General features: G+C 45.7%; 1 protein-coding gene across 2 annotated transcripts in view; it reads right to left on the bottom strand.

Moving 5' to 3' along the window:
* MYO5B (myosin VB) overlaps nucleotides 1–27,814 on the bottom strand; it is a 334,661-nt gene that overhangs the window by 210,841 nt on the left and 96,006 nt on the right. The window contains exon 1 of one of the 2 annotated variants that reach the window (XM_049111936.1): nucleotides 7,546–7,916. The exons of the other annotated variant lie outside the window; for it this stretch is intronic. Within the exon in view, the coding sequence (XP_048967893.1) occupies nucleotides 7,546–7,743 (198 nt within the window). The 5' untranslated portion in view covers nucleotides 7,744–7,916. Of the gene's footprint in view, nucleotides 1–7,545; nucleotides 7,917–27,814 lie in introns of those variants that run through there. 2 annotated transcript variants of the gene reach the window in all.

Here is a 27,814-nt window from a genome sequence, read left to right as displayed (position 1 = left end):
TAATGGCTTCTGGGACATTCACCACATACAAAGCGCTGCACAAGGTACGAGGATGAGCCACATTCCCACACTAAGGGGACTGAACAGGTGCAGGGGCAAAGTCCTCCTGACCCATGTGAAGGGGTATGTCCCAGCCAGGGCAGGGTCATATGACAGGTACCTGGGTCACTTCATCCATCATCTACCCACCCTATTCTGTCCAAGGGCCTACATTTTGAGTTGGGGGTTTCTTTAAAACACTGAAGTTCATTAAACCTAAATTGACCAAGAGATGAGGGTGAGGAAAATCATTTTCATAGGCAACTACGAGGCAAGCTGGACTCAGAAGAAAGTTATGAGTCATCTGAGACTCAAACATGTCTTTCAAGTAAGTATCTCTGGTGTCCTCAAGAGGCTTTGCCAAAAAAAAAAAAAAAAAAGAGCCTTTGCCATCCTCCACCTTTAAACAGGCTGACAAGGCCTGCATTTACATCAGCCTCTAGTGCTTCCCTCCTTCGAATGAGGTCAGGTCAGCAGCCCTTGGGATAAATTATCCTAACCTATGGTCACCAGGGGATTGGCTGGCAGTGCGGGGTGAAGATGACTTACCCCAGCCCATTCTCCCACACCGGAGGATCCTAAACTCTCGGGAAAACAGATCTATTTTTAAATAACTTGCTAACAGCCAACAAAAGCTAACTGATGGCTCCGGGACCTGCCGGCTATTCACCTTCTCTACACACAGGTGATTCATCCACAAGTTACTGTGAAAAGTGGTGGGAAAGGGGCAAAAAAAAAAAACCATGGGAAAAGTGTCCTCATTGTGAAGGGGTACAATCCTGCACTGTGATAAAATAGAAAAGCTCTCTCCAAAACAAGTTACCATACTCAGAGGCTGGTTTGGGAGTTCTGGGAGGTTTTTCGATCAAGGACACAAATCAGGTACCCTGAGATAAAAAGACTTACATAGGGGGGAAAAGTATCTTATTTCCAGGCAATTTTTTCAGTGCAATTCACATCTAATTACTGTGACACATGCACGCAGCCTTCTCCAACCTTCCTGTTTAAGCTCTGTCGGAAAATAAAACCTGGATTCCTGAAATTCTTAGTTGTCTACCAAAGCAACCACAGAAGGAAGCAGCACCTACATCTGGTCTAGTGGCCTGTTTTGCCCCATCGACATCTACTTCATGTTGCCCAAATTCTTGGTTAGAGAGCTTGAACTTTTACCAGAAGGTGATTCATTTACTTTAGCAATATCCTTCCCTAAGAATGCAGACACCTCTAAGAGGAACATGGTATATGGGTGATTCACACCCTTACCACAAATCCATTTATTGCCATTTGGAGGACAAACAGGTAAAAGGCAGCTGCTCAGAGAAAAGGTCTTTTCAGCATGGTCAAGACCACCCCCAGGACCCATAAAGACACCAATGGCTGGAGGAGGTTTGAGGAGAGGATAAGGGCTAACAGGAAGCAGGCAAAGCCAGCTATCAACATCACCTTTAACCCATGATACACATCCTATTGCCCTGTGGTTGGACTCCAAGACCCAGGCGTCACTCAGCCTCAGGTGGGAAAATACCCTAGCTTAGGTGTATTGTGGACCAAATACACTAGCCAAGAAACAGTGACCTGAAGTATACTAGCAGAAAATCCCAAATATGGAGTCAAAAAAATTTTGCAACTGGCTGTTAATATCATTAGGGGCCATCTACCTTTAGAGTGCACTCTTGACATCCCAAGGCAATTCAAATCAAGAGTCTCAGTCCCTACTCAGCTCACTGTCCAACCATCAGACCCGTGAAATTCATCGGCAGCACACAACCTCCTCCAGAGCACGGGTCCCTTCTACCTCAGGAGGGGCTGTCTGGCCCCAGGAACTGCAGGCATGGAACCTACATTTCACTCAGACCCCTTCCCCAACTGCTTTGCCACCTAGGAGCCCAGACTCACTTGCTGACACTCTTTCCACTTTAGCTACAGAACCCAGAACCCAAAGCCACCTCCTCCCATCATACAATAAAGGCTGTCAGATTTGAGGGGAAAGGTGGCAGTTTAGCCAGCAGGTTGCAGAGGGTCAGAGCCCCGGGGGTACAAAGATGAAGCCAAGAATTCACTCCCTGCTTGGAGACATTAACTTCACTTTAAATCACAGGAACGGGGAAGGCTTTCCTATATCTGGCCAACTGTTGTGAAAAATGTGCGGACTCAGTTTAAGGCCACACACCCCTGGGGGCAGGTATGGAGGGGGGCCCCACCATGACCCACCAGATCACCAGTCCTGCTCATCATCACCCTCAGGTACCACATTCCAGCCCCTACAAGGGAACTTTGCCTTTTAAAAGCTAATAACTGAGGGCAGCCTGGGTGGCTCAGTGGTTTAACACCACCTTCAGTCCAGGGCATGATCCTGGAGTCCCGGGATCGAGTCCCACATCAGGCTCCCTGCATGGAGCCTGCTTTTCCCTCTGCATGTGTCTCTGCCTCCCCCTCACCCTCTCGAATAAATAAATTCTTTAAAAAAAAAAAAAGTGAATGACTGAGTAGGATTTTGTCATTTCCCTGAATACCTGTCACAGAAGTGTCCTAGAAGGCTCCAGAGCCAGACCATCTGCCTGTCTGCTGTGTGGCTCAGGCTGGCTCCATAACCTCCTTGGGCCCAAGTTCATCGTCAGGTGCCTCCACTGGGACAGACGGGAGGAGTCCATGACATATTGCGTAGAGCTTTTAGGACAATGCCTGGCTTCTGCGAGCTAACACGCAGTGGCCAAGATCACCCATTTGAGCCTCAATTTCCTCCTTTGTAAAGCAAGGAGGGAAAAAATCAGAATATCTTTGTTCCCTCTTAGCCTTTTACCCAAGATGAGTTAAATGTCACTTCCAACAGAGCAGAGCGTTGGTCCTCAGCTTTCTCTTTCTGGGTTATACTCAGTTTTTTTGGGAACCCTTTACCCACTTTATTAAAAGTGATTAACCCACTTTAATCATTTTTGTTGCTCTCTCTGGACCACAGATTGGTAAATACAAGAACGTGTTCATAGGGAATCTAAACCCACCGTCTGACAATTAGGAGAGGACCCTGAAAAGAACTGCCAGCTCTGTTTCCAAGTCCCTTCCTCGCAACCTCTGGCAGAAAGAGGATTATCCAGTTTGGGCTTACCTACCTCAGAGCTGGGGAACACATCACTGACAGCAGCACTGGCCTTGCTGGAGACTTCCAGAGTTCTCTATGCCGAGCTGCTGGTAACTTGTGGCCCAGTCTATACCACCAAAGGATCTGATGCCTGCTATGATGGAAGTGACAACAGAGCCGGCTTGTTGCTAGGAGGACCTTAACTCTTCACCTGGCTTGAGCCTCACAATTCCTCCATGGCGCAGTAGGCTAAATATGTCATCTCTAGCAAAAGAAAGACGCAAAGGAAACAACTTCTCAAGTTTAAGGGACATTGCTTACTTATCCTGTGCAGTTACAGAATCAGGACTAGAACCTGTATTTTCAAACTACTCCAGGCAAGGGCTTTCCAGTCCTTTCCACCCCACCCCACCCACCAGTTCAGGGCTACAACATGCCTACGTGACCCTCACATGTTCCAAGGAACATCCCCAGTGCTCCCAAGCCCTTCCTGCTGTTTCTGTCTACATCATCTGTCATGAGTGGTCAGAGGTCGTCCTTCTAACATACCAACAACGTGGCATAAGAGCCTAATTAGAAACAAAGTGTAATAGGATGAGCATTCGATTTTTTTTTTTTTAACTTCATAAAGCTCCAATCGTAACACCTGGAGTCGTCATTGGCTAATAACCACCCCATCCCCATTTATCACCACTCTATTTCCAAGATCCATAAAGACTATTTTATCCAGTTACTTTTCCAAAAGGCATCAGCCAGCCATTCACCTACCACCTCCTTCTTAAAAATCATACATACTGTGAAATTGAGATAACCAAACTGGCTCAAACTTTAAGTTACATGGTGATGTAATCGCCCACAAAAGGGCAAAGATCATTTAATATGCATAGGCTGCTTATGACCAAGCTTCGCCCCACAGGCAAGGGCAAGCACTCAGAGAAGGAGGTGCCTCACTTTGAGCTCCTTGCTGAGAAGCTGGACTTCCCATTTCAGCTCTGAGCACTGTAGCAGTTAGGGCAGGCATGGCAAGTCGGGAGAGGACCAATTATCTTATCCATTCACCTCCTCATCCCATAAGTTATTGCACTGTCTCCAGAAACACTTCTGTTCCCTTTCAGTGGGCATGAAGTCTTTTTTTAGTTGCCACAAGTCTTTGGGCCACTGCAGTATGAGTGGACACTGAAGTGCTTCCCAGCACAGTGGAGGTGTGCAGAGGGGAGCCCCATGGGCCAAGGCCTCATGGGCCACCTGCCCTCGAGAAGCCAAGGAAAGCAGCCTGGCGTTGCCACCAGCACGTTGTCACAACTTCAAGGGCTCCTGCAAAGGAACCTTTGCTGCTGCTCAGCAGCTGCTCCACAGCTGCTTCCAGGAAACTCCTTTCAGGTGGAAGGTTTCTTTCCAGGCCCTTTGTTATTACTTCCTAAAATTTAATAAATCACTTTTTGCTCTCTGCATACAGGGATAAAGTCTCATCCCCATCCTGATTAACAATGCCATGTTAATAAAACATTCTTGGATCCATTAGCTCAAATAAATTTTTAAGCATTAATGTGGCAGGTGCCAGGACAGATGCATGGACGATGAAGACTGTCCCCAGTCTAGGTACCAGGCCAGTGGGCCAGCCCTTCTCAGTGCTTGGCCACGTCTCCTCAGCCCTCTGGGGTCACACGTAGTACCCTCACCTAGGATGTCTATTCAACAATCTTGTGAGAAGCCCCCAGTCTTACTGGGAGGCCAACAGAGAGATTCCCCTTAGAGAAACGTCAGAGCACTGCCCTAGCAAGCCAGGCCCTAGGTATTAATTTGTTGTGTGCCCAAAACAGAGCCTAATGAACACAGGCTATAGGCAGCCACGACCAATGTGGCTGGAAAGTTATAAATTTTACAAAATGTTCTAGGTAATAATGGGATGATGTAGGGGAATGGAAAAATGGGTCAGGTGCAAGCCAGGTGACGGGCGGGGGGGGGGGGGGCAGGGGGGGTTTCTAATCTCTGGGACAGAAATGTAACACATAAATCCTTAATTAACTTCTCATTGAGCCTCACTAGGTCTATTCCTGTTAATCTCTGGTGTATCAGTCTTTTCTTTTTACAAAATTTAAATATAAAATACCATAAATTTTATGTACAGGAGTTAGAGCCTGTACATAAACTCCTATACAGGAGTTTATAGCCTACTCCTACTATATTTTTATTTTATTTTTATTTTTTAGAGAGAGAGTAAGCAAACAGGGGGTAGGAGGGGGGAGGGGAGGGAGGAAGAGAATCTTAAACAGCCTCCACATCCACTGCAGAGCCTGATGGGGGTTCAATCTCACAGCCCTGAGATCATGATCTGAGACAAGATCGAGTCAGATTTAACCTGACTGAGCTACCCAGATGCCTTCATTAGGTTTTTTAAAACAAACATGGAGTTACAGTGGAGGATTCTTTCCTCGTTCTGTTGCTCACTCTCTACCCCTCCATGCAAAGATCACTACCACCTCAACAGTGGAGTGCTTCACTGTCCATGTTGGTGTATTATGACTTCATGAATATGTGCCCATAAATATCAGTAGTTTGCCTGTATACTTGAGGCAAATGATAGCATAGACTACATATTCCACGTTTTTGTCCACTCAGCACTGATATTTATCTTGTTACACACATAAATCTGATGCATTTGTTTCAGTGTTCCATTGTACATGTGTGCGTGCACTATTATTTATCCAACTCTCCAACTTGTGGGCCTCAACAGGTATTGAAACATTACTCAGAATCTAGCACATATGCCACACACTATGTAGGCGCTGAAGGCCTAGGGAGAAATTATGTAATTCTTGCACGTAAGCCAGAAATAAAGAGCTCCCTCATGGAAATGCCTCTGTTGGAGGAATCTTGCTGGCCACAGATTTATGTGTAGAGCTCAGGGATGGACAAAGACTTAGGAAATGAGCCTAGAGGTCTTATGCTGACAGGTAGAGGCCAAAGCCACAAGCATAGACAAGCTGGTCAAGGGAACGTGTGACTAGTCGATTTACAGAAACACAAAACATGAGAACAGACCTTTAATTACCACTAAATGATGTAGTGGTTCGTATACAGCAACAGATAATCAAAACAGGAGGTCACTCTATAACATCCCCAAGGCAGACTGACTGGGCATGGCAGCCCTCTCCAGCAAATCCTGCAAGAGACCCACAACAATGGCATGTCCATGTGTCTGACAGCTGTGGATATAACCACACATCATCATCATCTAACATTTTAACAGCATGTCACCAGAGATATAGCCCAGTATTCTTGCCTTTCTCCCAACATCCAAAGGGTGTCTTTCTTAAGCAACAGCCAGGTTGAATTTTGACATATGCCAACAACTGCCCATTTACACCCTCAGCTGCTCTGGGAAATGATCTTGGAGCAAACGTTTTGGAGGTGGTTATAGAGCCGGATAGTAATGGAATTAGGTCGTGCTTCTCTGCATGTGTCCACCAGCTATGCAGAACTCAGCAGAAAACCACCCCATGGACATGTGAGAACAGGCGTGTCCTGGGGAGGGCTGGAGGAGTGGGGAATGAAGCAGGGCACCCAGCTGAGGCAGCCAGTTCTGACCAGCAAGGTCAAGGAAGGCCTCTGGTAGGGGAAGCACAGGCAATGTCAGGTGCAGGAAAACCAGTGGAGAGGACAAAGTAGTACCCCACACAGTCGCCAAGGAGAAAGGCACAAAGGCCCCAATAAAGTAGGGAGGGTGGGTGCCAGGAGCTCAGAGGCTGCCCAGCTTTTCCCAGCTGTACAGTCAGGGAGACTGCATGGACGTGGGAAAGCCACAGCACAGCTTTGGGGGACTCGCGAGCACAGGAGACAGGTGTCCCAGAAAGGGACCGCCCCCTAGGACACATGGCAGCCAGAGCAGGGGCCAGTTGCAGGTTCAGGGTACAGAGGTGCGAGGAGGTCAGGGTTAGGGCACCATGAGGACAGAGGACGTCACGCTCCACGCAGCTGCTGAGGACTTCTGCATCACACGGAGGTGAGACCACAACTGGGCATCAGAGGTGCCTGGGGCTTGTGGGTGCAGCCTTCTGCTGGGGTCGTGGTCCGGAGCCTGGGATCGAGCCCCACCTCAGGCTCAGGGGCGAGCCTGCTCCTCCCTCTCCTTCTGCCCCTCCTCAGGCTCTCTCTCTCTCTCTCTCAAATAAAATCTTAAAACAGCCTTCACTTGGCACGACTCTGTGAGAAGAACTGCCACATAAATAAGAAAAATAAGTGACATGCATTCCTTTGGTCACCACCCCAGGCAGTTCGGAGACAGGCGGCAACACTGGGGGAACCAGAGGCAAAGGATTTCAGGGGACTTAACATTTTTCTAATGAAAAACACTGCTCCTCTTTTTAACTCCAAGGGTAGCTCATTAGGATTACAACAGATGGCAATGAAATTCCTTTAAAAAAATTTACATTTTGGGGATCCCTGGGTGGCTCAGCGGTTTGGCACCTGCCTTTGGCCCAGGGCGTGATCCTGGAGTCCCGGGATCCAGTCCCGCGTCGGGCTCCCGGCATGGAGCCTGCTTCTCCCTCCTCCTGTGTCTCTGCCTCTCTCTCTATCATAAATAAATAAATCTTTAAAAAAGAAAAAAAATCTACATTTTGACACATCCTCTTGCACAAGCCATAGTCTTGCCCTCCTTCAAGCTCAAGCCTACATTTCAGAAATTACCCAGTTTTTCTAATTACCTGGATAATGCATTTGAGCAGTCATTGAAAATGTATGCATTCATGGATAATTTATATCCCCCATCTTCCAAAAATGACTTGTAGCAAAGCAATTCATTTCATGCTGTCTTTTCCAATCATTGTTTTGCAGATCTATCTTATCTTCTCAGCTACATTATAAACTACTTTGGAAGATTGTGTATTATACATCCTTTTTGGGTTTTCCCAAAGTCTCTAATATGTCCATTATTCCTGGCCAGTCACCTGACAAAAGTAACTTTCCAGAAGGCAAGTTAGTGTCCTTTTTAAGTATAATATGTTCAAGCTCATTTCAAGCTCACATTGTAGGACACCCCCCCTACCCGCACGCACCTCTTTAGGAGCTGGAAATATGAAAAGCAAACCAACGTTTCCTCTGAGGAAAACTTATTTGTCCCTCCAAAATCACATTGAAGCTTAATCCCCAATGTGCTGGTGTTCAGGGGTGGGACACTTAGAAGATCATCAGGTCATGACATGAAGCTCTTGTGGGTAGGTGCCCCTACGCAGGACTAAAAAGACCAGAATCACCCCCTCCTGCCACATGAGATCACAGTGAGAAGACAGTCCTCACCTCAATCTTAAACTTAACCTCCAGAATTTGGGAGAAATAAATTTATTTCTCCCGCTTGGTTCATGGTATTCTATTATAGCCCAAAGGGACAGAAACACAGGGATTCCAGGAAATAGCTATAGGATGTGAACTAATATCCCTCACTGGGTTTGTTTCCACATCTGTCTGGACCAACCAACATCCGTTAAGTCCTACAATTGGCATTTACAATGACTGAGCCATCACCACCATCCTACCACTGGTGGGTTTCCTGCTGCACTTTTTTAAAATCCTATTTTAACCCACAATTTCAAAATGTATCTTTAAAAAAATAAAATAAAATCAAAGCAGAGAAGGGTCCTAGCATTCTATGTACCAAAGTCTCCCTACAACTGACCTAGCATGCATTACAATTCAACACAGGAGACTTACTACCTCTTGGGTCCATTCAGTGTTGTATCACTGCTTCTACAACATGGTCCCACATCCTTCTACTGCTCTAAGTGGGGGTTTTCTTTATCAACATTCAAACAAGCTGTGTTCTAAGTTCTAAATGTGGAACTCAGAATTCACTTTTTCCATAGAAACAATCCTAGAAGAGATGTGTTCCCAAGACAGCCCACACAACCTACATACGCCAAATACAGTAAACCTATTTCTACAAAGAAGTGCATGTCAAACCGCCCCTCTGCAGACAATGAGCCTGGGTGTCCTTGTGCCACTGGCTTAGAGTTCTCTTAAGAGGGGGCCCTACCTGAAAACAGGGCCTGTGTCTACCTGTGCCTATGGATGCACTTCAGCTACTTGTCACTGGTTAAAGGAAACTCAACCGAGTCCTTTAGATGCATTCAAATGTACTGGACATTTAAAAAGGCGTTGCTAAGTGTCTTTGATTCATCTTTGATTAATCAGTGAGTATTTGGTGATATATATATGTGCATTCCCCTCCTACACCGGGTTCATGGTTTTTAAATATTTTATTTGACAGAGCATGCACACACACACAGGGTAGTGAGAGCAATCCTGCTTATCCCGCTGAGCAGGGAGCCTGACAAGGGGCTGAATCCCAGGACCTCAGCCAAGGTCAGAGGCTTCACCAGCTCAGCCACCCAGGCGCCCACACCAGGCTGCAGTTCTGTGGCACTGGGTCTGCAGAGTCTCTGGGGCCCTGACGAATGCACTCCAACATATTTACATACCTGTCCTGTATTCTCAAATTCCACATCCACGAATACTCAAGCTATCACGATTATTCACAGCTGGTGCTGTAATACTGTTCAACATACACTCACCTCATCCCTTAAAGCCCACAACCATCCCACGAGGCAGGGAGACTTGAAGGGCTGTACCTGCAACGAAGTAACTGAAAGCCCCCATCCTCAACCCCAATCTAGCTACCCTTTCTGCCTTCTTTCCATTGATCCAGGATGCTGCTCTCCTGGTGCAGGAGGCTCTTGGGATCCTCAGGCAGCCATTTGTTTCTCAAATGACCCACAGGCCCCACGCCCCCGACTTACTGCCACACCCGGATAGGTGGTACAGTATCCGCAGCCTAGTGTTGAGTGCCTGCTTGCAGCCTCTGCCAATTCAAACTCCGCTCACATATAGTTTCGTACTAAAAATCACCCAAAACTTCAAACATGCTAAAAGGAAAAAAGGGGGAAATTAGACAAGAAAAAGCAAAGGTTCGGCCAAGAGGATGATGTGCTCAAGCCATTCTCAAAAGCTTGAGAAACAAAGAGACCTAGTCAGGCCACCCCACCTCGGGCACTTGCTCACTGAAGGATGGCCAAATCCTCTGCCGAGGGACGTGAGCTATTTTGAGCCAGTTACTTCATGAGACTCTAGCATCTGTGATGCCTCTGCAGGTTTCTAATTTCAGCTGCAAAGACAGAGTCCAGGAAATGAGACAGACACATCTAAGGGCCTGCAGAAACAAAGAGAAGAATCCAAATGAATAACTGCCTGCCTTAAAGGGATTTCAAATAAGAGGCTCAAAAGAAGAGAAGATTAGCAGAGGAAATGGTAGGAGGCAAGAAACTCAGAGGAGCAGACACAGCCCTAAACCAAAATCCTGAAGAATCATGGCCAACCCACTGTGATGGGTGAGGCAGGAGAAAGCATCACTGGGGCTTGCATTTGAGAAATAAGCTCAACAGAGCATGTCACTTAAATGGAAAAAATTAAGTGACACATCCGCAGTTCATGCAATTTAATGGGGAAGGGAGATTAGAAGAGTTCCTGCTTCTGGTCATTGCTCTCATGTGCCTCAGTTCAGCAGAGGTGTCTGAAGCCCACAGGTTTGGCCCAGAGTTCACATTCACCTTCACCACCACCACCACCACCACCACCACCACCACCACCACAACACCTGGAGTGCTCAAAGAGCTCTCTCAAAGGGTTATAAGGGTGCCATGGAAACCAAGGTGCTCCAGGAAGAGGTTGGTCAAATGCTTAGCTGGACTGTAAGTTTTCACTTTCCACCAAGGTAAGATTCAATTTTGTAAAAAGCTACCACCGTGAATGAATGCCAGTGATGTACTGGAGCTCAACATGAAATTAAGCGGGGAGGGTGGCAGTGGAAAGGATACAGTCGTCAGTAGAAGCAGAACACATTAAGTCAATACTCTAGTATTAATTGACTTACTGAGTCACTGAATAAATGTCAGGACTGTTGGGCTCCAAAAATAATTTTCAAGAATCTGAAAGCCTACATATGACATAAAATTCAAAACCCACAAAGGAAAAGGACTGACATATTTGACAGGTTTTTTTTAAAAGATTTGACACAGAGAGAGTGAGCAAGCAAGCGTGTGGTATAGGGGATGCAGAGGAAGAGGAGAGACCAAGTACTCCAGTGTCCTTAGAATGCTTTATCCACTCTCTGTGTATTCTCACGAGTAAATAAAATCTTAAAAAAAAAGGGGGGGGGCAGCCCAGGTGGGTGGCTCAGCAGTTTAGCACCGCCTTCAACCCAGGGCATGATCCTGGAGACCCAGGATCGAGTCCCCACGTCAGGCTCCCTGCATGGAGCCTGCTTCTCCCTCTGCCTGTGTCTCTGCCTCTCTCTCCTCTGTGTATTCCCATGAATAAATAAATAAAATCTTTGAAGAAAAAAAAAAAAGACTGCTTTATCCACGTACCTCGTATGTAACACACAAAGCCACTTGATGCAATACTAACTCTTCCTGTAACTATTAGATCACCAAAAACTGAAGTCAGGGCTCTCATCCTGTGGAGGACCTACCCAGCAACACACACCTATAGGTTTTAAACATTTCTACACTATCTCCCACAGTGGGACCCTCTTGAGCACTACCCATTTCAAAAATGAAAATAAAAATGCACTCTTGCTAAACTACCTTCTATCGTCACGGTTGGCCTGTCAAAGCCATTTATCCTCTGAGGACTGATGCCTTAGCATAGCCAACGATTCGGCCCATGAAACAGAAGCAAAAGGAATTACCCGCATTTCCCTCCTCAGCATGCTACGGCCCACACTGAACCCATTAAGTCAGGGAACTGAGCAAGATCTTGCTAGTATAACAGTAAGAACAGCTCCATTACAGGGGCATTTCTGCTTCTCCACTGGACACACAATGAAGCAGGCACGCGCACAGGGCTCCAAAGCCACCTTTTTGGAAAGGGTCTACAATCATCTAAGAGATACAGTTAAGAGAATGAACCCAGTGGCTATGGCTATCCAGCCACTTGTTGTAACTACCTCTGAAGAATGTTCCATGGTACAGGGGGCCTCGCATCAACAGAGCCACCAGAACTCACGCCCCCCCGAAGTGAGTCGTGCCATTCAGAGCAATCTTCCAAAAGCCCAAATGATGGCCCAAAAACCACCTTCAGAAGCATTATGCTTAAATCGATCCCTCAGAGGTAAAAAACATTCTACCTTTAGTGAGAGAATGGGATCATGTGGAGGGGTGAGTAGGTCCCACACCGGGTGAACAAGGCAGATCAGTATCACCCACACCCAAATCCTAATTACTTCTAGCACCCGGCCACTCCCCTGGTCACCAAGTTCAGAATCTCGGAAAAGACTTTTTCCTGTGCTTCAACACTCAACAATTAGGATGACCAAGTCCTTTACTGTCCAAACAGGGACATCTGAGAATGAAGGGAAGCATTAGGTTGAACTATATGAATTGCCCTGCTTGATCACTTTGACCTACAGAGGGGCAGCTTTCTGTGATTCACCTATGCCAGGTCAACAAGCATAAACTAGGCATTTCTGGAACCAAAAACGACCTGTGGCCACCCAGCCTGTAAACCATCACCAAATCCTTTCCTATCTGCCTCCTCCACCAAATTCTCCCCTTTCCAATGGCAATCCTCTTGGCCCAGGCATTTGTTCTCTGCCTTTCAACATAACCTCTCTCTAACCAGTCCAACCAGTCCTACCAGGAAGGTAGATCCACCTTCCTCAAACACCCACCTGGTCTTCTCACTCTTGGCTCAGGAAGGATCAGTGTTTCCCAGAGCCCCTTTGAGACCAAACATCCTAAGCTGTTGTTCCAGGCCCCCTGGGCTTGGACTCTCCACTGGCCACAGCTAAACTCTCTCAGCCTGACCTTTTAAATCCTTTGTCACTGGCCCAGGCACACTGAATAGCCTTTAAAAACAAAAACAGAAAGACAAAAACTCCAATCCCCTCCACCCTGCCCTGCATTCATTCCTGTTTCTGCCCAGGTCCTAATACTGGATTCTGTGCTGGGGCCTCAGCACCCCTGACATACCACCACCCACAGACATATCTGCTCTCTGCTCCTCTGGGAGGCCCAACTGAGCCAGTAGACCCTGTGGCCTCACCTGGCACCCATCCATGGGGCCAGTGTGACCTGGCAGTGTCACTTCCCCAAGTAGTTAGGCCAGTCAAATCAAATTACTTGATTATTTTTTTTTTTTTTTTTTTTTTTTTTTTAAGCAAGTCCTGGAGTTTCAGAATACTGCTGCTGATACGGTTCCCACTTCCTGGAATATCCCATCCCTCCCCTATTTCATCCTCTTGAAATCCTCCCCATCCTTCTTGACTTAGCCTTCTGACTTCCCTCCCATACCCATGCCCCACAGATGACCCTCTCAAACCCATCCTGCCTCTCTTGGGACATGCTGATACATCTGGCTGGACCCAAAGCTGCTAATACACTTATCTCACCCCAGCTGAAGGCCCCATGAAAGTAACAATCATTTTTTGATTCCTAGATCTAGGACACTACCTAGCCCAATAGAAGGGCTCAAAAAAGACTGACTGAATCAGAGGAAACCTGTTTGGTCCATGTGCAGCTTATAAAATGGTTGGAACCCAATCAGAAGAATTTTCAAAACTTGAGCAATAGTAATGTGATCAGAATAGTCCTAACATTACTTCACTCAACAATAAAATGTATCTAGACACGTAAGTTCTGGTAGGTTTGCTAAAATCTCCATCACTATACAGCAGCAGAATGTGGGGCTTATTTCCCAGGCAATAAGCATGATGGATGCATGGTAGATGGAACAGGCAAAAAGTTTTGGTTCCAAACAACGTATCCTCAAATGACACAAGCAGGGATCATAGAAGGAGAATCAACTCTAATACAGGTCACAAACCTTTGCAAGGTCTCAAGGCAAACCCTAGACAGCTCAGGAAGCAGGTACAGGTGTCAAAGGACCAGATGCCAACAAAGCAGTGAGGGCAGACGACCACGGACCCTGGTGAAACCAACATTCAAGGTACACAAAAATGGAACCAACAACGGTGTTCCAAAAATGGACAGCAACAAGGAACTGGAAACATCAGGACTTGGGACCAGCAAAGGGACATCATGAGCCAAGAAATAGATACTCAACCTTAGACAAAAGGGAAATGGCGGGCCATTTTTGTCAAAAAGCTTAGTGGTGTGAGCCAGGAAAAGACCAGATTGACCGACTTGCATAAAGCCTGAGGAAGAGACTGCCTCTCCAGATCAAAGTAAATGATTCCCCATCAATAAAATATTTAACACTTCCTCCACAATGTAGTTTGCTTATATCTAACATTCCTCATCAAGCAAGATGATTTGTTTGTTTACTCAGGAGTATGTTTTAAGAGTTAATACTCCTATTCAGGGAGAGAAACTGACTTTAAGCAGTGAACTATCTCATAGGTACTTCGTTCAAATTGTTTCAGGACCAAGGTGTCCACCGGTAGTTATTGCTTTGGACTTACAGGCTCCAAATTCAGTTGCTAGATCTGCAGATCCCAACCAAAGTACCATATTTATATTAGATGTCCCTAAAGAGTGGCCTCAAAAATCAGTGCTGAAATAACCATCAAGTACCAAATTACCTGTCACGAATACGGAGGAAATAAAGATACAAGCCTCACTTCAAGTAGCTTGGAAACCACAACTTAGTTTGAAAACATCTGTGTATTCAACTGTTCGGCCAAGATTTAAGTAAAGGAGCACGGGAGGATGAGCTGGGGAGGGCTGCCAGGGATTTAGACAGGAGGAAAAGGTAGGCAAAAGGCTTAGAAACAGGCAGGCACTACCGTAGACAACTACACAGTCAGCTCTCCCATATAATCAAAGCAGTGAGAGTCAACTCCCTGGCTCCTGGGCCACAGGTAACCCAGGTACCAACAGAAGCCCATGGACAACTGGCTCAGGGAAGAGACCCTCACCAAAGGAGAGCAGGTCAGACCACTGTGCCTCTAAGACCCAGCCCAACTCCAGCCATTCAAGGAAACCCCCCAAATGCCAAGGCCATCTGCTCCCTATCTTCCACCCTCAGCACCCAGCTCATGATCCTCCTCTGAAAGAGTATAGTGGGGGCCTCCACAGATGCAACCCCAGCACCACTTGAAAAGCAGAGTGACCCCCAGCTCCTGCTGTTCAACTTCAATGACAGGTTCGCCATTTCATGTCCACTTAAGCCATTCTCTCTGAAACCAGCAGAGATGAGCCGCGTCCCATCACATCTCAGTTCGGAGTTCCCTGATAAGAGCTCAAGCCACCTGTTTCCAGTGCAAGACCCATTTATGTCTTTATCTTTTGTACCTACCGCTCAGAACAAAAACTCCAATGTGAAGGGGAGAAAAGCCCACCTCCAAAAGTACACAAACAGTCGTGGGGAATGCATTTGGACTGAGAACATGGAGGCTTCTCAACACAGGAGGCCATTAGCAGTTCCAGAGCAGGTCAGGGACATGTGAACACTGTGCTCAGGACAGTCTATCCAGCAATAGCAGCACACACAGCAGAGGCCCCGAGAGAACAGAAGCTGGACATGGTGCCATGGTTCCCACCACTTCAAAAGGCCTGGCATAGGGGCAGAGCCAGCAGCCTTGCCTCTTGGTGAAGTGAAATGTAGCTGGCTCTGGGGACTCTCCCCTCCAAGGGCTCACACGCTGGAACACAACGACTGTATTATAAGTGAGACCTTCTCAACCAAGATCAGCCTGGTCAATCTTGACCAGGAGACTTTTGGAAAAGTTAAGACATTTTCAGTTGATCTGTGGGCCTCTTTTAAGGGATAGGGATGGAGCTGTACCTCTTTTCAGCAACTGTCCCCCGGTGCATTTGCAGAATGCTTAGCTGAGGAATACAGGGTATCTTGCAGTTACTTTTCTCCTGCAAATCCAGCTGGCTTCATGGAAAGTAATGGACACCCAACCTTAGACCTATTAACCTATCCTCTACCTAACGAGCTAACTAAATACAGACCAATATTGCACAGGGTCACATGTGCCTGCCATGAGCTTAGTAGGCTGGCTAAAAACACCAGACACAGGGCCAAGCCTCCCTAGTCCACACAGGTGTCCTAAAACCACCTTCACGGATTTACCTCCCATAACCCGGCGGTCATCTTCCAAGCTTAGAGCCAAGATTTACAGCCCAGGTGTTTGAGCAGAGCTCTTTGGGAACTGCAGGAAGAGTATAAATACCACATGCAGGACTGGTCTAATGAGAGTAGAGAGCTTATTTTCTATTTTAGCACATCTGTTTGGATATTCACTAGAGTAAATTCTTAAATGACTAATTCACAGTTTCACTCTGTCGTGGTTAAAGCAAACTATTTTGTGACATCTGCTTCCACTAAATCAGGATCTTGTTTCCCCCTGAGTTGTCACAATAAAGACACTGGTGCATCATGCTGGTTCTGTTACTCAAGCGACGAAGACTGGAGAGAGTACCTTTTCAGGCCTGGGAATCCCGGCTTCCCTGAGCACATATGAAGCATCTATTACTCTGTTGAAACAGATCCACTAACAAGAGAACCTCAGTTACCATGCAACTGAGCTATCCTTCCATTACATTCTAGTTGAAAAGGGCCTACAGGGTATGAAGGGTGCCTCTCCAGCCTATTTCTTATTCTTTCCCCAAAGCAAGTACCACTGACTGTTTATGCTCCAGGATGTCAGCTCTTACTAAGGCATGGTCACTGGGGTCCAAAGCTCACACACAGTGCTCTTCCCTGCTCTCCACTCTATCTTCCAGGTCTAGGGATCAGCCAACTGACCCAGAGCTCCTCAGTATCGGCCCCTCTCTCATCTCTCCCTCCTACCTGTGCTTTGCAAGGACAGCCAGAAATGGGAAGATTCCTAAATATGGACATGGCTGGGAGTGAGCTGGAGCCAGTTCTGCCACACGAAATGGTTGCTCCAAACACAGAACTCTGCTTTGGAAGGCACTGCCCTTGGGCCCATCAAGATCTAGTGGAATTTTGTTTACTACCTGGCAATTGTCCCTTAAGAAGGTCCCAGAGAAGACAAAGACTTAGTGAGGCAGTGGTCAGGTACCCTGGAGTCCCTTATCTCTCATGTCTGTACCATGTAATCCCCACCTTAAAGTCCTCAGGCAATCTAGTCATATACACGAAGGTGTAAAAAAAAAAAAAAAAAAAGCAACGAAAAACACCCTTGTTGAGTGTTAACCCTGGAGAAAGGAGAAAACTCACAGCAGAATGTAGCTCAGCTGGAGAAATGCCAGGTAGCAACCCTCTCCGGTGGCCCAGCATTGTACAGAGCCATGCAAAAGCTAGAGAAGTAGGGTGGTGGCACATTACGAATAGTAAACCAGAGGAAAAGTCTCCATTAATAAATATCCCTGATATGGGGCAGAGGCTGCTCCAACCCTGTGGCCGGAACAAAGGCTCTGAACCCAACTGTTCTGAGTAGGGTCCAAAGACCAGGAGCAGCAACATCTAGGAGCTGGTTTGAAATGCAGTCTGCCACCCAACCCCAATGTAGGAGACTCTCCCAATACAAATGTCCCCAGCTGTTCTGCATGCACATTAAGGTCTGAGCATCTTCCAAACCACCAGGCGAAAGGAATTACATCAACCTATGGCAACCAGAGTTTCTCAAAGTCCTTTCTTTTCTCTCCCCATTTTCTGCTTCTCCTAAGAGACTTCTCTGTCCTCTCCAGAGAGCAATGTAAAGGTAGTTTTTGGTCTTTATGTGCCCCGAAACTCATTCCCCCACCCCCAAAAGAGTAGCAGCTAATCCACTAGATTGGCTGTTATCAGCAGGTGGAGTTATTGTGCACTCAAAAGCAGCTCAGCTTCTGTCCTCTCCTACCTGTCCCCCACTCCCACCCCTCCCCCTCCTTGCTCTGCTTGGGCTCAGGGACGCAGGGTTACCCTGGGCTTCCAGCCTCCTTTGGTTTGCAGACCTTGCAGCCCACTTTGTATACATAGCCATCTTGGCATCTTGGCAAAGCCATGATCTCAATTTACCCAACAGACCTGAATTTCATGGTAGAAGTGTGCAGCCTGGCCATTCCTTAAGCCACTATACCTTGGTCTTCGATTTCTAACTCGTTTGTATGGATTCTCTATCAACCCAAACCATGAAGGCTGGGAAGGGCCAAAGACCCTCCACAGTCCAACCCTGCCTCGAAGTTATATCAGCATCTTATAATCTTATCCTGTTCAAATTCCTTAGTGTGAGTTAAAGCTCAATCCTTTTATTAAGATTTTATTTATTTGAGAGAGAGAGAAAGAGTGAGCACAAGCAGGGGGAGAGGCAGAGTGAGAAACAGACCCCCAGCTGAGCAGGAAGCCTGAGGCAGGGCTTGACACCAGAACCCTGGGATCATGACCTGAGCCAAAGGCAGACACTTGACTAAGCCACCCAGGCACTACAATCCTTTTTTCTTTATAAAGATTCCCGTCAAAAGCCTAATGACTTTTTCTAACATTAAACCAGATCTTTTTGAGATTTAATGGATCCTAATAAATTGCCATGAAGAGCATGGAGTTCCAAATGGTAGAACAACCAGGAAGTATCATACTAGAGCCTGGCTACATGTTACACTAAATATAAATGACAATCTTCTTAAAAGTATTTTGAAAACAATGCTTTGACTACATTTAGACCACTTTGAAAGATAACATACTTAAGTTGTTCATATCTTCATGGTGATTTTTAGTTTTCTTTGGGATTAAGAACAATGCTCAAGTAGTGTAGGCATCAGGTAAAGAGACATTTTGGGGTGTCCTACAACAATGGAACCAGTTCCTCCCCAATATCATTAGTACTACCAACCATGAATTTCAGGCCACGTTCTTGTAGGCTACAGCTAAGTCAATATAAGTCTTTCAAAGCCTTTCCCTAAGTTTGAAAATGACAAACACTTCACATCCTTTGATACTCAACTTATTTGTATAACAGAGTTTTGGCATTTTTACCTGGCATCACATGCACATATTCCAAAGATCCTATCAAATGAATGTGGATCTGAGTACATACAGACACCCTTCAACTGATAAGACCTCCCCAGATCTCCAGGTGTGTGGAACCATCATAAGCACCAGTCTAGGACTTCTGGGGAGGCAGAGGAGCCATGGAGAGATTCATCTTCATTCTTTGCATCTCTTCTCGATTTCAATCTGCTAGATTTGCTTTTGCACACAAATTCTTTAAGAACTTTGATTCCTAGTTTCCCTGGAAACCAGCTTATGCGACCAGAGAAAATGTTAGGGATTCAAAACTAGTTTGGAACTTCTGAGTAGAGGCTGCAGTTTACTCTCCATACTCCTCAGAGGGCCACACTCAGGCAAACTGAGAGTAAGAAGATAGGTGGAGAGTAGCAGGTCACCACACTCCCGCCAGGAAAGCCAATAGGATTTCCCACATCAGGCTTTTATTCTGGAGTAACCAGCATGAGCAGCAGCACCTCCAAGAGACTGCATCTGTGAAATCCATTCTCAACTCTCCATAATAATGGCATATCCCTTGGGAGTATATATTGTAGCACCAGGTAGCACCTAGTACTTGCAGAAGTAGGAACAGAATGAAGGTACTAGCCTTTTCTGGACAAGTATGCTTAAAAAAAAGAAAAGGCAAGAAGGCAACCCACATGACATCCAGTGGTTTGAATCCTATGCCTTACGTGGAGATGGTGCTTTTTGGTGTCAGAGGTGGGATCTGACAATCAAGTCAATAAGGTGACAGGCTGCCATGTCATCAGAATACCAGGCCTCTGCAGGGTCCTTGGGTTCAATTCTTCTCCAGAGAATGCACAGATGTGGACTCTACAAGTAACATTTAGCCTTGCTAACCTTCAAAAGCAGATGGACAAGGGCCCTGCCAGAATGCACAGTAATCCCCAGCAATCACAAAAGCCAGAGCAGCAATACCTGTGGGCTGGCTGGGCTCAGCTGAAGAGCCAGAACAGAGCCCTCTGGGGACCACTGCTATGCACATCAGGAGGACTCAAGAAACAGGACTCAAGGATACCTGGTAGCAGGAAGTAAAGACTTGGTTTCTGGGATTTAGAAGAACTGTTCCACTACAGACTGAAGGATTTTTAAAAAGGCAATCATGTGAAGAATTCAGACCAGGATGAGACTGTTAGAACAAACAAGACGATGACCAGTCACCAGCCATTGGGCATTAGCATGGACCAGCAGCTCCCAGGGTACATCAGAGCCAGGAAGACAGAATTTGGAGGGACTCTCAGTAGCCAAGATCAGACAGATGTTGAAGCCAGAATGTCATTGCAGTCTTGAATCTTAAGCAATTATTTTCCACCAAAACAGTGCCTTGAGCAATTATTTTCCACCAAAACAGTGTGCCCACGAACCAGAGTCTCCTTAACGTGCACACACTCTGGACCAGTTCTACAGAATCCATGAAATGTGGGAAACCTACATCTGAGACCACCTCAGCAAGTTTTAAACTGCATGGTTCCATTTTTACAACATTCTTGAAAAGACAAAATTCCAGTGATGGAGTTTTGGTAAGAGGCTGCCAGGTTAAGTAAGATTTTTACAAGCTACTGTGTTTGCAGTGACCCTTCTTCAATTTCAAAGGGATATGTAACCTCTCCCCACCCACCAACGGTTAAGAAAAATCCACTGCTTTATAACAAAAAAGGCATGAGGCCTCACACAGGCCATACTGATAGAGCCTAGTTGGGCACATCAGTTAAGGGCAAAACCACCAGAATCACTTCCAAAGAGCATCATCTCAGGCCTCCCACGTCAGCTCATCTTAGAGATTCTGGGAGAACAGAGCTCTCAGCTGACTCATTAACTGACCTCATTGTCACATAACTCACCCTAGTCACCCTCTCCAACTTTTTTTTTTTTTTAATAGAACCAATTGCAGAGGTAAGCCACTATCCCATCTTCTCAAAATATTCCCTTCTCTTTATCATCTGACCACTTACATAACGAATATCTGAATGAACAAGCTGAGCTTCGCCTAGAACTGAACTTCATGAGGTTTGCACTGTTTTGCATCTTGCTACTTTTCCTGTGCATAAATTGAGATATGTTCATGTTACTGTGTGTAGGTCGAGTTTGTTCATTTTAGCTGTTGTGTGCTATTTCGTTTTATAAATATACTACAGTGTTTTGATCTATTTTAAATATTGAAGGCTATCTCACCCATGTTTTAACATCAACATTGAATCAACCAAGTTCTCGTGACTTCATCATTATGATTCTAATGAAAATATCTACACCAAAGGCAGAAACATGACAACTTCTCTCAGCTGCCTTCACCAGCTTGAGGTTTCTATAAAACCCAGAAATAGGGAATTGTGCAGATGGGCCTCCTACTAACATGAATCTTCAACAATCCAGTGCTTCATTAGTGGGTGTACAGTAATCGTCTTAGGTCCTAAAAATAAAGTCTCACTCTTTGCTAATAAATCTAAGTCAGTACTGCTAATGATACTAGTATATCAACAAATTGTGAATGCCTTTTGCCTAACTAGCTCCGGATTATTCAAGTCTAACATGAGGCTACATATGTTGCTTCCAATACAGAGTTGAGCTATGTGGTAAAACACTGTCCTCTCACACAATACAGTTCACCTGACTTTGAATGGTCCCATATGCTAGGACTTTGTCCTTTCTGACCAAGGCTCTATGAAGAATAAAGTCAATGGGCTGATAAGCCTCAGTCTTGCCACATGAACCAAGACTAAGAGGTCACTAGCACTAGTAAGGCCCTAGAAATCTTGCTCACCCCTCCCCCTCCCAATCCACAGCTTCTTCTATACTATAAAGAACACTGAGAAAGTTTCTAAGACCAATACCCTAAGAGAGGGTTATTGACAACTCAATCACAAATGAGACTAGAGTTTAAATGACAGGCCACATACCTTTTCCACAGAAGGAGAACTTGTTACAGGAATGAGAGAGAAAAACCACGAATGCTATGCTGGGCAGTCAAATAGGGAGAGAAATAGCAATAAGTTTTGAAAACTGTCCCAAGAGTTAAGAGGTCCTGGACAACATGCACTCCAGATCACTAGCTCACCAATCTTACCCACACCTCTCTACCGACAGGGACACTTTGTCAAAGGCGGCAGTGCTCAGTGGACAATAGCATGGGTCTCGTCCTCTTATTCCCAGTACTAATATTCTAGAGAACTGTATTAGAGGACCTGCTTCATGCCAGGAGTCTTGCACACACAAATCCCCAAAAGAACCTTAAAGCCACCTAAAAATTTGAACAGGTAGTGTTACTGCCCTGCTCACTATTCTCCACTGGTTCCTTCTACCACAGTAAAAAGCTAAAGCCCTACAGTAGCCTCCATGGCCCTACACAATCTGGCTTCCTCCATCAACCCTCTGACATCCTACTCCCTTAACTCCACTCCAGCCACAGACTTCCTCGCTGTTCCTCAGAACTGCCAGGCCAATTGCACCTTAGGCCTGGGCATTTGCTCCCTTGGTCTGTTCTTCTGCCAAACAGCCCTGTTGCTTGCTCCCTCACTTGCTTCAAGGCTTTGCCCAGATGTGAACTTCTCCATATAGCCTCAAATACTACCACCACTCCCTTCCCTATTGCCTATTTTTTTCTCTGCTTCAGTTTTTCCTCCCGGTACTTGCCAGGAGAAATTTTTCTTCTCTCTAAACATGTGTCACTCAAGCCAGCCCATCACACACTATAAACGCAGAACCCTCAAGAATAGAACCCACTGAAGATGGAAGGAACCAAGCTTTTACTCCATTAGTCAAGAATTTCCGAAGATATCGGTAACACAGACTGATAAGAGTAAGTTTGCTTTAGGACTATTAACCACTAAGAAATGATATATCAATGTAGAATATGAACCCAAAAATATAAACAAATACAGTTAATGGGCAAATGGTAAAAACAAAACCACACACTATTTCAGATTAGAAAATGTCTTACTAAACACAAATATCAAAAAAAGATCCTACATCATAGTGTGCTGTAAACAGAATCACAGCAGATAGGAGAGACACTTTAAAATGGTTACAGTAATGACATTTCTACGATATCAAGATTTCTTTTCAGGATTACGTCACATATCCCCTCTGGAAAGTTCTGTTAATGTTTTCCTTCTTTGGTGGTGATCACTAAGGAAATGGTGGGGAAATACAGCATAGAAAAGAAATATTACCCAAATGTGAATAGCTCCAAGATTTTAGAGTAGAAGCCGAGGCTGTGCCTTCTAATCTCGACATTGTCAGTCTCTGGGTATAACTGCTACCAATTCAAGGGTATGTAGTGAGGCTACCACTAAGGGTCTTCACTAGCACTGTCACTAGAGAAGCCAAATAAATTCAACCAATTCTCTTATAGAAGCAAATCCTATCCACAGAACTGCCAAGTCCCTGTTCTGCCAAAGGCACCGTGCAGTAATTTTTAGTCACAGACCTGAAACAGGTGTGCACCCAACTTCAAGATCATGGTCCAAATTAGTAGACAGAAGACCAAACCCTTCTGGGTCTCATCCTCTTTGTGTGCTCCCGATTTCTGCTTTCATTCAAATACATGTAACTCTGGGTGAACCCAGTTAAGACAGAACCCCAGAGGACCAGAGATCTGCTAAGAACCTGACCTGCCTTCAGGGGTCAGTGCTAAGATCTAGAAAGTTGCCATTATTACATTACTTCTATTACCTCATATCTGCACACTATTTTGCCACTACCACCAGTAATTACTGAGGTTCTGCAGTCTGTGCTCATCAAGTCAGTTCACGAAGGCCAAAGGAAGTTTACAGACTAAGTATTAGGACAGTGGTGTCTAAGTCTCAGCCTTCCTGGTCATCCCTTTAATCTTCTCAAAGATTGCCTCTTACCAACTCTTCCCCCCTCCCTAGAGGGCACACTAAGAGTCACCTGGAGATGTGTGTATGCAGCACCTTCTATATGCAAGTGAGGCTCTAGGAACTGGGGTCCAAATGGAGGAAGAGTCCAGGTCACTGTGCTAATGGGACTCATAAATGGTAAAGGGGACAGAATCAGACACAGATGACTGCTGCAAAGAAAAGTGTGGTATGGGTCTTGGAAGAAATCCAAGCAGGGGAACCCAGAGATAGTCAAAGGAGGCCTCTCCAAGGAGCGACCACTGAGAAACGATAGAAGTGAGGAAGGTCTGTAAATACTAAGTGGGGGAAAGCAAAATAAAGATATCTGAAGCCCCTCTCTGGGGGAACTCGGATGGGTCTAGGAATCCACTTATAATAAGCCACCAAAGCAACTGTATCACTGGTGTTCAGAGACTCAGTTTGAGAAACTCTGCTACAGAATAAACATTGAGTCTTCTGTACACAATGATGCTAATATTGACCCAAATCACAACATCAACACAGAGACATCGCATCAAGAGGTAAAGACAGGACTCCTATGAAGCCAGCCATCCACCCAACACCCACCAACCGGGTTCCGCAGGCAGACAGGTGGGCAGGGGCACCAGAGCCCTGAGGCTTGGAAACTCCATGCTGCCTTAACCAGCCCACCACCACCAGCCAGGTCTTCCTTTGAGCACCCAACTGTGCGGCACCTGACATGGTTCCCCCTTGTGAAAAATCCTTTCTGTCTGCCCCACATAGCCTCCAGCCCTCTCGGTCCCAATATACCCTGTGTATATACTTCCACTGTAGCAATTAACACCTCTGCACACATACACCTCTGCACACTGAAGGTTTCTCAACTGGCATAAAGTAGGAGCTCAATAACTTCTTGTAGTAGGTAACAATGACCAGTGACCATAAAATCCCTACTCTAAAGACACTTATGAAAATGAACCCATTTCCAACACCCCCCGGTGTAGCAGCTTTCTACTTTCGCTACAATAAAGTTATATTAAAACAAACTGGGGGGGGGGGAAGGAAAATAAAAATAAAACTGCATCATTTATTTCAACGAGACTTATTAATGCAATATGATCGTCAAATCTCAAATACCCAACCCTATCACCAACATTAAACTTTCAAATTATTTCGTTTAATTAAGGTATATGGCAGCTCAGTGACTGCTTATGAATAATGTACCACTGGAGCCTTTTCCCATCACCAGGATTCAATAGTTGCTTCCCAAAAAGACAGGGCAAAGTGTTTTAATTGTGCTCCTCATCCCTGCCCCCACCCCTGAATTTAAGTAGGAGCTTTCTTAAGTTCCTAGCCACCGTCTAAAAAAAAAAAAAAAAAAAATCTGCTCCTCACCTCTGGCCAGCCTGATTATAAATACTGGGCACAGAACCATGAACAGGGCAGACAAAAACTCCTGTCCTCAGAATGTTTACCATCCTAGAGCAATGTCAAGAGGTACTTGACATAAAACCAGAAGCCTGGCTCTCCCAAGAGCCACTGGATACCTCCTTGCAATGACAAATTTTACCAACTTTGGACTCACCATGATTTGGAGGCAGATAACTCCATTTCACATTTGTGCTGAAGATTAGGGAAAAGTGAACAGAAAAAAGCTCATCACGGGGCTATGGAATGGTGCTCTGATATGGTTTAATTATTCAAGTCAGAGAGCTGCTATTTCCATTTATGTCTGGACATCAAGTGTGGCATTAGAATTATCAGGCTCAGACAGGGAATTGTAATTTATTTCTGTACATTCAAGAGTGTCCGAAAGAGAGAGGGCCTGGTTGGTTCATGCAACTCTTGATCTCAGGGTGATGAGTTCGAGCCCCACGCTGAAGTTAGAGATTACAAAAAAAAAAAAAAAAATTAAGATTTAAAGAGTGTCCAAAGGAGCATCAAGTCCCCAGAGATAGGTACTGTAGGGCCCAAGCAGACCGAGTCTGTGCAGGGGTTTTATCAAGGCTGATTCCATCTGGGAGCACCTTCCTCAAGGCCCTCCTGCCCCGGCTTCCCTTCCAGGCTTTCATTGTTATCCTCCCCAAGAGCAGCTGAAATGGCTGTCCTTATCTCCCAGGCATCTCAAATGCTATTTTAGCTTCAAGTACATGAGAGTTTAGCTTTTGTCCAAAGCTTAAAGAGCTGCTAACACCAATGAAAAAGAGAACACACAATTAACTCATTTTATCGATTTTCCCCAGTTAAGTCCTGAGACTGAACAAATGGGATCAGATCGCAGAAGATTAAACTTCCACCTCACAGCTCCATTTATATCATTAAAATCTCTCTACCACCTGAGCTTGAGCTCACCGTCTTCCTGCCTCCTCTTTAAGGACCCAGCATGCCAGGTTTACTTCATTTGGCTTGATGTCAGCCTTACAGCAGGGCAAGAGGCAGGTGTTACCACCACTTTACAGATGAACAAACTAAGGCACAGGCAGGAAAGGGATAAGAGGGCAAGAGTTTGGTTTTTCTTTTAAAAAATACTATGTTAATACTGAATTTGTGTTAAAATTTGGACAATGCACAGAAAAGTCCAAAAGTCCAGTCGCAGCTGCCCAAAGAGAAAGGAAAGCCATGTGTCAACTACGGCCCAAGGCTTCAGCTAAGGGAGTCTTAGGTGGCCTTTGCCCATCCCGCCATCAGCCTCAGCAGGCCGAGCCTGCAGTGCCACATCCTGACAGCAGCAAGGAAGCCGTCTAGGCACCAGAAGGAAGGGAAGAGTGTGCCAACCGCTCTCTTTTCTAGATGGGCACTTGCAACTACAGAATTCATTTCCATAGGGGATTATTTTCCCCAAAGCCTTAGTGCTTGGCACAAGAGATTATCTTGTAACCAAGAAAAAATGGGTTCAGTGAGAACAAATGCCAACTGCTATCATTTAGACCAAAAAATAGCCTTCTGATTGCAGCACATCCCATGGGCAGGAGACCAGAAAGCAGAGAAGTAGCAGGAAGACAAAAGAGCATCAGACAGATACTCCTGTACCCATGAAGTCCCGCTCAGGGTGCGTGGCCACAACCCAACACCAGGAACACACCTGCTCGCCAGTCTGCTCTCCTCCCAGCAGCTCTGGAGGCTGAGCACAAGGGTTCAAGCGGGCCAGGGTCTGAAGGCTGCACACCTGAGGCTCAGCTCCTACTCTACTTTCTGTCCACCTGACTCTGGGTGAGGTAGCAGACCTGCATCCCAGATCCCACATCTGCACAACAGGGATTCGGACACTCAAGTATCGCCCTCATGGGGTGATTTTAAGTAGCTAAAGGTGTAAAGCAATTAGCATAACACCTAACATGGAACATGGGCTTTTTGTGTTAACTATTATTACTAAACAGTAAGGCTTTGGAGGACTTAGACCTTCTCCAATTATCCATGGTAAAGGAAACTAAATCTCCAAACTATCAAAAATCAAAGCCTTTGGAAAATACAGTAAAGAAAAAAATCACGTGCTTGACCGTCAAAGCAACAGCAAATTTATTTCTCAGACAACTTCCAAAGATGCACCATAGTTCCTCTAGGTCACCAAGCTATCACTCGGAAGGCTCACCATGTGAACGGTACCCAAATAATCCTCAGAGCCCAGAGGGGCAGCTGGCTTCTAAGTAAGGGGACTCCAAGGCCTCAGGGAGGATCGAGTTTGTTATAAAATCATAGAACCCCGTTCCCAATTAAGACGTTTATCTGAGCAGGGCAGGCATGTTCAAGTGTCTGCTGACTCCTTCAGAAGCCTCAACCCCCACTGCCCTAGAGGGAACTTGGCAAAGACTTGCAGGACTGGAACAGAACAAGGAGCTCGTCCTTCTGCTTGGAGGCTGGTGCCACCACATCTGGGAACAAAAACCCAATGGTCACTTAAGGTTGGGAG

This window comes from Canis lupus, chromosome 7, assembly GCF_003254725.2.
Source record: "Canis lupus dingo isolate Sandy chromosome 7, ASM325472v2, whole genome shotgun sequence".
Classification (NCBI taxonomy): Eukaryota; Metazoa; Chordata; class Mammalia; order Carnivora; family Canidae; genus Canis; species Canis lupus.
Note: the sequence above shows the minus strand (reverse complement) of the source record. Positions and strands in the feature narration are given on the sequence as shown.